The 11674-nt window shown below is 35.6% G+C and overlaps 1 protein-coding gene across 2 annotated transcripts; it reads left to right on the top strand.

The window, feature by feature from the left end:
• The first annotated feature begins 784 nt into the window (after positions 1-784).
• Positions 785-8934, top strand: LOC116852692 (beta-taxilin). 2 transcript variants are annotated; one of them, XM_032833279.1, is made up of 4 exons: positions 785-951; positions 3568-3739; positions 4227-6665; positions 7608-8934. In XM_032833279.1, the coding sequence occupies exons 2-4, from the start codon at positions 3674-3676 to the stop codon at positions 7623-7625; spliced, it is 2523 nt and encodes an 840-aa protein (XP_032689170.1). In that variant the 5' UTR covers positions 785-951; positions 3568-3673; the 3' UTR covers positions 7626-8934. The 2 variants fall into 2 exon arrangements, with proteins under 2 accessions (XP_032689170.1, XP_032689171.1); XM_032833280.1 differs by having other exon boundaries at positions 786-951; positions 3571-3739.
• The last annotated feature ends 2740 nt before the right edge of the window (positions 8935-11674 follow it).

Raw genomic sequence — 11674 nt, forward strand, 5'->3', positions numbered from 1 at the left:
TAAACACCATCAAATTGATTATTGACGCAACGATCATAAATAAACTTATGTAAATAGATAGAAATTAAACTTATGTAAAAGATAGATAGATCAAAATTTTCGATTATCAGAAAATGAATCAGAAATCTTTTGTAAAATTATTAGAAAGAGAAAGTATAATTTAAAAACTTCATTTTTTTTAAGAGGAGGTTCTGATTTAGATAATCAGAAAAGAAATAGGAAGTTCTTACAAATTGTGTTCAAAGCAATAAATAAAGATATCAATATGGAGTTTTGACCATGTTATTTATTATTGTTTTAAATATAAAAGAATTATTTAAAAGAATGATTGAAATTTTGTCCAGGTATTTTGTGTTGAACACAATTTCATCAGAATTTCTTACTGTTAGAGAACATTACAGCAATAATAAATGTAATAATCTGAAACAAATGAGAGAAAATTTAACAAGAAAATTCAAAAACTGTCAAATATTACAAGATTTTTCTCAAAAATTTTACAAATATCTCAATAATCTAGTGATTGTAATTTTTCAATTTCTATTAAAAGAGAATTAGAATTTTTTATAACTCTTTTTAATTGAATTTCTCTGTTATACTAAGGTGTCATTCGTTTATTAACTAGTTAACAAAGTTCTGGGATAACCGGGAGAGATTCAAGTTTCTTGATGCTCGAGGGAAACCAGAGGACGCTCTACGCTTGAATACCGACCCAAGGAAGAGTCGGGCGATCGGCATTACAGTTGCAGCAAATCCCACCTAACTCGCTTGATTCTCGCCGGTGGCCAATTTGCTCGAGCGGTAGCCTCTCTTTGCGGGTCTAACTTTAGAAGTATTCCCGAAATAACCACCGAGTGCGTCGGCAGCTCCCTTTCCGCCAGCACGCCGTGCAGAGGGAGAACGCGGTGACAATTTTTTCCTGAATTACATCGCAAGTCTATCGTGTACTCACAGGTAAGTATTTCGATCATACCCGTTACGGCGTAATAGCACTTCGCTTTTCCCTCCTCTCCCGCGCTGCCTCCCTCAATCGCGATCGACGGTGTAGTCGAGCAATCAGACGCGAAATCCACGCGAACGTGGATCACGATCTATTGATCGCCTTTCACGGTTACCGCGGCGATTCACCAGACAATAATTTACGTTCGTGGAATTTTCCTATGGGATTAAAAGTGTTTTCAACATGTTGATTCTCACATTTAGAGGGAGCACTTTTAATATAGATCGTACGAAAAGAGTTATGATTTGTCTGATGCTTCTCTCTTATGTGATTAGTCAGTTATAAAATAAATAAAATCTGCATTAGATAAAAAATTGCTCGAGTCGCTTTATATCGTTTAATTGTGGCGCTCTCGTAGTGAGTATTTCCTACTAGAACAGTTTAAATAACAGCAAGATTTGCCGATGCCATATGAAATAGAAGTTTAATTATAATATCTAATGAGAGTAAAAAATCTAATAAAAAAATTAAGTATTTTTAATTCAATATATTCGATTAGTTAATGTTTTTCTCGTTGCTTTGATATCGAGGCAAAGAATAGAATGAAAGATCTACAAGCAGTGTTGTGTGCCTAATAAGTACGGTTGAGAGATTGAGAGAGAAAGAGAGAGAGAGAGACGCAAGTGTAAAAATAAATTTGGTGTCCGGTAGATAGAGCGGTGAACACAGATAAATAGATAAATAGATAAATGGTTTATTGAGCTATTTCCATAACGACTTATCATTCAGGATAGATCAAAAAAACAAACAGGAATTTTATCGAGTATAATAGAATGAAAATATTTGATTTTCGTAGTATGTAGTAAGATACTCGAAAAGTCAACTTATCGATCAAGATCCGATAATTACGTATAATTAAACTTTAACATTGGCATTTGAAAACAGATCGAATGCTAAATAATTAGCAAAGTAGTAACTCGCCGTCGATAACTCTGCTTGTTTCCCAGTAAAATTAAATAATCGTAATATATAAAAATTGTGAGCCTTAAAATAACCGTTAAATAATTATATATATGTCCATATTTTTAGAAATGTTTCAATCTATTATGAGAAATGGGATTGTTTAATATCAAAAACGAGTATACACCCTGGTAGAGAACGCGTCGATATGATATCGGTCGAGTTGCGTATAATTAAAGCACCTAAGGACATATCAAAAGTGTAAATATGTTATTGAAGATTGAATGTTCTTATAACGATTTTTTGTTTGTATATTACATCAATCACTCGATAATCGTTCTAAATAATTTAATGAAGAAATAATTTAAGGAAGACAAGGCTTTGGAAACACAAAAAATTTATACAGCATAATTCACTCTATAAAAATAGAAAATGTCGTCGTTAATATTTTATAAAATACTTATAATATTTATAATATTGCTATATATAATACAAATAACTAATTGCCATCTGATTATAATAAATTTTTTATCATTAATACTCTTACGGTTTAATATTAATTCTTATCAACAAGTATTAATACTAAACAATTATCGAAATATTAATGACCTATTTCTGTTCGAGTTGTCAAAATAACAGGACTTTGAAGAAATAAAGTAATGCAAAGAAAAACATTTTTATTTATTTTTTTTCGTTTCATTCAATGTTAATTAAAAACAGATAACGCATTATTGGATATTTCAATAATTTTTATAAGAAATTACAAAAACAAGTCATTTTGATCCTGTTATGTATAGTAAGTTCAGTATTAAGGAATTTTTAAGAATCATTTTCTGTATAAGATGCAATCCACATAGCAATAAAGTCAATATTATTATGATTAAAATGTTGCTATTATATCTCAGTAAAAATTGAATATTTCTGCACGGGAATACAATGTGAACCTAATGTTCTCTATCGAAGAGCAGTAGTGTTTACACTACTAAAATGTTAGCTTAAGATGGTAAAACAGTTACATTTTGACAAATATTGAAATGATATTAATTTAATCATAGAGTAACTTTGAATTAACCAAGAAAAACTTGTATTATAATATTCGAGTTTAAAGTTTATTAAAAGTCCTGGAAAGTGTATAAATATTTTGTGATAATATTGTTACTATTTTTGGCAACATAATTAAAAGTTTTTAAAGCTTAATATTAATCTGATATTTTTTAGCTATATGGGAACAGATTTGTTTTTATTAAAATTAACGAGAATAATTTGTCTTGTAATTGATTGTTACCTTATTTATACAATAATCTCACATTTAATCAGCGCGATCACTCAATGAAAGTATAATGTTATTTATAGAACATAATTTTAGAGTGATAAACGATATAATCTCCGAGTGTACGACATATATCTCTATTTAAGCATTTAAGTATTAAATATACTCGCGTATTATTACAAGTATGCATACTTACTTTCAATCCTACATATAATTTCTAATTGTATTTATATATAGGATGTGTATTTATCATTATTTTGCACAAATTGACCTCGAATTCGTGCGAATAAGAATGGATTAATATGTCACGTTCGAAGTCGCGAGTTTGAACAGAGCTCGTTTCGAGTGACGATATCGATAGTCGATGCCGGTGTTGTCATTGCGACGTGTTTGTTTTCAGTAGCGGTCGAGCCGTTGCGCCGTTGCACTTGGTTGTGTTTAATCACTAAGATACAAAGGAGATACTCGCTGTCGGAGACCCCCTGTTGTCCTCACATGCCGCAATAATGAACGAGAAGAACAACGATAACATTAAAGTCGAAGCGCTCGAAATGGAGAGGAAAGAGAACGAAGTGAGTATAAGATTTTCTCGCACACACCGGGCTACCATAACCTCTACGGAGAACTTAGTCGTCGGGAAAGTCAGCAGGATCGTCAATATGTAATAAAGTTCGATTAACAACGCGTCGGTTTACTATGATATCATTGCGTCTCCAATGACTGTGACTGATAAAATCATTTTTTTACAAAACATTAAACAGTTAACCTCCATGCATTGTCCAGCAGGGAAAGCTATTTGTTCATTTGAATTGTTGATTCGTTTGAATTGTTGCCAGATTCGTGAATCTGATTAGTATATACTCTTAGATTCAGCCAAAATTAGGAGCATATCCTAATCAGATTCATAAATCTTACAACAGTTGCAAAGCAGTTTTCTCTGTTGAACACTGTCAACAGCTTAGCCTCAGAGAATGCTGACTTCCCTTACTGTAAGGAAAACTTAATGAGATAAGTATGAGTAGAAGAGGATAAAGATCTCAGATTTGATGTGACTTTTAGGGGGAGTGTAGCACCAGAAAACGTACAAAAGAAGATAGATCCAAGAAGAAGGATGACAAGAGACCATCGGAACAATATTCGAAAGTTCTCAGTCATATCTCGAGTCCAGAAGACAAGTTGGATGTAATGTGTAAGAAATATTCACAGTCAGTCGACGAGAATCGCAGGCTGTCATTGGCACTGAAACATTCAGAAAAGAAAGTAGAGTTGCTCCTGAGAGAGAGGGAGCAGCTCCAAATTGAGCGTAGCAAAAGTATCATGACTAGGAAAAGATTGGAGAACCTCTGTCGTGAGCTACAGAAGCAGAATAAGATAGTGAAGAACGAGAGTTTGCAGAGGGTCAAAGAGCAGGAGGAGATCAGAAAAGACTTGTCGGAAAAGTTTCAAGGTGGTCTGGCACAAATAACCACTCTCATGAATCAGAACATTGAGAAGAACGCTAAAATGTACGAGGAGAATCTTGAGATAAATAAGAAATTCAAGGCAGTCTACGAGCAGGTGGAGCAGAAGGAGCAGCAACTGTTGAAGGTGCATCAGCAGATGAAATTGGACCTGCAAGTGGCCGACGCCAAGCTGGCTAAGGTGAAAATGGAGGCCACTGCCGAGAAGGAGACGCTGCTGAAGGAAAAGCAGCAGCTTCTGCTGAAAATGACAGAATATCAGACTCAGATCAGGGAGTTGCAAGCTAATGAGGTAGGATTGCGCAGTGAGATCAGCATGTATACTGATAAGTACGACGAGTTCCAAAACGCACTCAATCGGAGCAACAAGATCTACGGCGAGTTCAACGTAGAGATGGAGAAGATGACGAAAAAGTTGTACGCGCTGGAGAAGGAGACGAGTTTGTGGAAGCAGCGCTGGGCCAACAGCCACGACGCGCTATTGGCGATGGCGGCCGACAAGCAGTCGAGAGACGGTGAGATAGCGATGCTCAGCAAAAAGTTGACCTTGCTTCAGGACCTGTGCAAGATGTTCCAGTGTGAGAGGACGAAACTGTTGGCACAGCTGAAGTCGCAGAGCAACCCCAAGGCGCCCACACCGGAACCAGCCAGCACTGCCGCGCTCGAAACGCAGGAAGTCGTCAAGTACATGAAACAGATGGACGAGTTACCAAACTTGGAGAACACCTTTGAACAGCTGCAAGCCTCGCTGGCCGATGTTTCCGAGGCGATGCGAAGAAATTCAGACACGAGCACGAAAGTAACGCCAGCAAACTGTACCACGGAAGCGGAACAGAAGCCAGAGACGACAGGAACCGAGTCAGATGAGAAGAATGTCGAACGACTACAAAGCGGGCTCGAAAACGCCGCCGGAGACTCAAATGAAGATTGCGACTCGTCGAAACTTAACGGGGATACAACGAAACCGGTATTCTATGATGATTTTGTCACGTTAGATTATGTGACGGAAACGGGGGATGTTGAGGAGCAGCTAAATAGTCAGGAATCGCCAAATACGAATAAAAAGAAATCAACGATAACGATGATCAGCAATGAGGAATCAGGCGAGACCTCCAACCAGTCGGTAGAATCATCGAGACATGAGGAAGTACACGAGGCCTCTCACAAGTTAACAGAATTATCAAAGACTGAGGAAGTAAGTGAAGAGACTAGTGAAGTCACGAAACCACTGGAAGACGCGGAAACGAACGACAAATCGGATCATGTAGAGGAACAAATACACAAAAATATTGAAGAAACCAACGGTGAGGCGAATATCGAGAAACCAAATGAGGTTCCTGAGCAAAATCCTATGAAATTTTCGAGATTGGAATTCAAGACTCTTGATATTGTACAAGCGGCAGACTTAACACAAGAGAAGGAAGTAGACTTATTACGTGGTGGCGCGAATAATCATTTGAACGAGCAGTTGAAATCAAGTCAAGCCGTAAAAAATTCAAGCGATAATAGTAAAACACACGAAAACACGACGGCTGCAGAGGAGAACGCGAGCATAGAGGTTGCATGTGCGAACTCAACTGTCACTTGTAATGAAACGTCGGGAGATCACGCGCAAAATCAAGCTGCATTAGTCGAAAGCAATATTGAGTCTGTAGCTGGAACCACAAATAATAGCGAGACCGCAACTGAGTCTATTAGCGTGCTAGTTAAAAATACTTCTGAGGCCTCCAAGACTGCTGATGTAGCTGCGGCTGAAGTTGTGACCTTGATAGTCCAAGAGAAATCCGAGGTCGTATCTGAAACTGCCAATGAAGTAGTTCAAAGTAGTTCTGAGCTAACCGACGATATAGTCGATACTCGTCTGGCTAAAGACGCATTATCAGTAGGTGAAGAAAGTACTTCTAAGATCGCAACAGAGGCTACTAGTATACCTGCAATCGAGAGCATCACTTTGCCGAAGGAGGCACCAACGAAAACACCGTCGACATCGGAGAACGACTGCGCGGAGGAAAAACTCAGCAAACCGGCACCGATAAAGGTAACTATCACATGCTTAAATTGAACGCAAGTCTAATAAGAAATGAGACCAATTAACCCATATTTTATGCATATCTTAAGCAAATAATCGTAAGGCTGGTTGATTAAAATCAAACGATGTAAGAGCAAAGGATAATAAGAATCGATTACGAATTTAATTTGATATAATGTATATGCAAATTGTATTGTTATTGGTATATTTTATGTATTATTAAGGTTATACAGGGTGTCCGGTAACTCACAGAGGAGCCGCGGTGTACAGGTAGATTAGGTCAAACTGAACAAAAAATTTCTTGACCATTTGGCGAACAACCATGTGAAATTTTTAGCTATTAATCAAAGAAGATTTGTGAGTGATTACGCGCCATACGGTATTGAATTATGATGGCAACGTCTGTATGCTTGTATATCAGGTCAAACTGAACAAAAAAGTTCTCTCTACCTTTTCCAAATGACCACGTACATGTTTAGTTATTAATTAATGAAGTTTGGTGTTTATAGTTGTGCGCGTTAATATACCAATTTTTTTAATTAATAATTAAATATCTACGTGGTCATTTGAAAAATGATGGAGAGATGACTTTTATTCAGTTTCACTTAATGTACAAGCACACAGCAGCAGACGCCGCCATCACAGCTCATCTACCGTATGGCGCGTGATCATTCACGAGTCTTCTTTGATTGATAACTTAGAATTTTACGTGGTTGTCCGCAAAATAGTAAAGGAATTTTTTGCTCAATTTTATCTAATCTACTTGTACATCGCGGCTCCTCTATGAGTTACCGAACACTCTATGTCCAGTACATATTATTTGAAGATCATTTGAATATCATTTGAGATTTTTTTTTACAATATTTGGAATTTTTATGTTTCGCATTCTTTGATTTTTCTTAGTATTTCGAATAAATTGTACTTACGAGTAGCATTTTTCTTTTGTTTCAGAAGAGAAGAAGGAAATGAGAGCAGGCATCAGCGTCATTTCGTTCCTCGACGCGCAATCAAGATGTGACATAGAAATGACACGAAGAATGTATAGCTAAAAATCAATCAAAACTAGATCTTTTCTTGTTTCATAATAGAACATCCAACGATATAGTGAGAGACGCAGAGATACAAAAATGTTTAAGGACTTTATTAGGGATTTTTCACGCTTTGCACATGTGCATAAATATTTAAAAATTCCTACATTAAATCGATGTCATTTATACATCACTAGTCCTCTAGAACATACACATGGAAATACCTAATCCTATTTCTCCTAGAAAGAAGCAACTTGATTCGTTTCAATCATTCTCATCGTTTCTCCCGCCATGTTCATCGATCCATCCATATGCACGTCGACAGATTTCTGTTTCATCATTTATATAGATGTCAGGTATGTGCTGTTGTTACAAGAAAAGAAAGGCGAAACTTCAGTTATATTCGAACGAATATTGCTAAATCAGATTATATATTAATACGAAAGAATTAATAAAATAAAATATAAGAGACTTTGATTTTTTGCATATAAAGGTGAAAAAAAGTTCAGAAACTCTGCACAAACTCTGGAGGTAAGTTCTACATATTTAAACAAGAAAACAATGTCACACATATATCCGGAAATATCTGCTTTATAATTCTGAGTTATAATCGAAAGATTACATTCAACAATGAAAACTCAGATGTCATATTTTACTTTAAATTAACATATAATACGTTTACATAACCGATGTAATAAATCTTCAGCTCAATTGTTTGTCTACTCACAATTCACGACAAATGCTCAAAATATCTTTCACTTACTTCAATGCACGCATGAATACGTTGGATGATGGATTGTCACATCTTTTCAAAAACGATTTCGCAGGCATCTATGATGTATTAGTGAAGTGCCTCTTTATTTGCAATTTTAGTTATAAAACTAGGGCTTTTAAGTGTCTTTACAGATAAAAATCTAATGGATTTAGATCAGGTTAACATGTAAGCTATGGAACTGATCCTCTTCTACCTATTCATTATTATGATAGATATCAGTAAATACATCTCGAATATAGCTAAGATATGCTATTCATGCATAAATCATATAGTTACTCTTATCGCTAGAGGCACATTGTCTAGAAGATCTGAAGAGCGTTTATGTAAATAAACTCCCTATAGGCATTACCTGTAAGACGTGGTAAAACATGGACTTACCAGACAGTTACCTACAATACCAGCCTACTTATTGATCCTAAACTGCTACTGATGTCTAGCATTCTAGCATTTGTCATCTTAGAAAACAAAATCCAGATGTTGAATGTAATCTTTGGATTAGAACTCATAAACTAGACATTTCCGGACACATGTGTATATGACTTTTTTTTCTTGTTTAGATATAGAGAATATTCTTTTTTTGTTTAGATGTAGAGAACTCCCAAAGTTTGTACAAGTATTTCTAAATCATCCTGTATATACGTGGATATAATAATTATTTTATTTATATACGATACAGAGCCGCATATGAAGATTTATACGAAATTAACTCTTTTGGATATGTTAATGTAGATATTTTATATGTGAAAACAAAAGAAAAGCGCAATATAATTATATCTTTCATTTATTTGTGATTAACTAAAAGAAAATAAAGAATTGCGAGTTCTTACAAAACTTCTAACAGAAAAGTCGATCAGATTTTCTTTGTACAAGCGACCTGTACATACATATTCATTTTTATAAAATATAAATTAAAATTTTGGAAAAGTGTCCTTTCTTTAAACACTACGAATTACATGAAAACAGATACTCCTTTATTCTTCTTTCTAAAGCTCCTGCATATTCGCCGCGACCATAAAATGAGAAATGACACATTGAACATTCTTACATGTATTTTCAAATACAAAAATGTTCGAATGAAAGAATAATTCAGATCGCTTGACCATACTTTTCTTTTTCCTGAGTTAAAAAATAGCCGTAAAATTAACGAGGAAAAGTCTTGAAAATGTAGATTAAAGAAGAAGGTTGTATGGCACGTTAATTTTACGGCTACTTATTGACTGGAAAAAGGATAGACGCTATACTGTGTCTCCGTAAGTAGCAAAGCGCTGTCTTTAAACCTTGAATCGTCGACTTTCGCATGGTCAAGTGCATCATGTAACTCCAAGGATCGAAACGCCCTGATGAAAGTGTACGCTGCACTCAACGAAACCTGACTCTTGCCTTGAAGAGAACGGATCTTCCGCCAACGCGTCAATCCGCGCAAACTTCCAATAACACGTGCTCGGTCTTCCTGGGATCAAGCACCTCCTGTTTTCACGCCTTCATTGCTTGCGAGACGCGATTTCGCCGGAAAATCGGCGCAACGGAATGTGTTACATCACAGGTTGCAACTACAAAATATAGTGGTCTCTGCTTATTAGATTTACTAGCGGTTAGAACTTAGAAAGGCGATGCATTTCGAATCTATCTCAATCTGATTATGTGTATTGCTCCGATTATACCACTTCTATCTATTACACTTTCACACGATGTCATGAACGCTTAAAACAAAGTATAAAAAATGTATTACTTTACAATAACGCAAATTAATAGAGTCTCTAATCTATTTAAACATCAAAATAATTATTCTACTTAAAAATGGAAAGATTTTATTTATTTATTTTTTTTTACTTTTATAAATATAAATGAATATTTAAAATTATTATGGTAACGTCAGAGGAAGCAAAAAAATGACACATACTGAAAACTCTTAAGTAAAAATTCTTACGTGTCATTTCCAAATAAAAAGATATTTGCTAATGTGCGATTTTCAGATTTTCAGAACTCTCTCTCTCTCTCTCTCACACACACACACACACACACACACATATGCTGGAAACATTTGCAAAATTTTATATTGTAAACGAGTTATAACAATTTTCATAATTTTTCCAAATTTATAATTTCCTACAGTAAACTCAAGTAATCTCAAATGTCCTTTCACACAAATATCTTTCTATTTAAAAATGGCATGCAAGAATCTCAGGCATACGCGTTCTCTTTTGACGAAAATTTGATTCATCAATCAAAAGTGGCGAGGGATCAGGAATCTCTATAAGATTTTTATATTCTAATAGAACACGACCGACGCTCAATTAGGTCTCATTCGTGCGATTTGCCGAACAGAAGTCCGAGCATCGATTTGGCTGTCTCCGAATGGACGCACGTCGGTCCCGTTATCGTTTCGTCCGAGTGGGTCACCGGCACCTCGCCAGGATTTAACTCCGTGCTGCGCGTGCATCGGACTTGTTCCGTGAACGGGCCGTTCTCGGTGAGACCCAGGTGGGGCACACAGGGACGGCTTGTTCTTCTACAGCGTGGTATTCTCTCCTTATTTTACACGCAATCTCTTAAAGAAAAGTAAAAAATTGATCAATGATGATTCGAGATACTCAGAAATACACTTCTAATTCGTTATATTTTTCAAGTCCGTGAAACTTTTCATTTTTAAAGGTACATGAATTTTAAGATCAAATAAATCTTTTGGAAATTCTATCTCCAATTAGTTTCCCTGGGTATTTGGCGCGATATAACTTTCTGGAACGACACTCTGTCTTTCTCAATTTCTTGGAATGAAATTTCACTAAAAAATTAGAGTGACCATCAAGTTACTTAAATTAAAATAAGTTTCTGAATTTCTTTCCTCTCTATTGCTATTTTCTTTGAAGAATTTTGAAAATCAGAATATATCCTATTTTCGCTGATATTTATTACAAGTTGAAAAAAGTACATCAGTGATTTTTCACTCATTATGGAGTAAATTCTACATTGAATCACCGAGTATATCTATATAATATCTTCATCCAAAATTGAAAAGCGAATCTGATGTGTATTTCATCACAGAGACATACCGACTTTAGTCAATTAAAACGTTCACTCAAGTGAAGTATCAGGATCCACTCTGAGCTTGAGTAAAATTTCCTCTCGCGATTTCGAGTGGCAGTATTTTCACTATCCTTTCCAGGAAAACACTGCCACCTTTCACTCAGTTCAAGCGAGATTCAATTTCAAGAAAT

Source organism: Odontomachus brunneus, unplaced genomic scaffold (assembly GCF_010583005.1).
Source record: "Odontomachus brunneus isolate Ranch 3 - 2012 unplaced genomic scaffold, Obru_v1 Obru_scaffold_249, whole genome shotgun sequence".
NCBI classification, from domain to species: Eukaryota; Metazoa; Arthropoda; class Insecta; order Hymenoptera; family Formicidae; genus Odontomachus; species Odontomachus brunneus.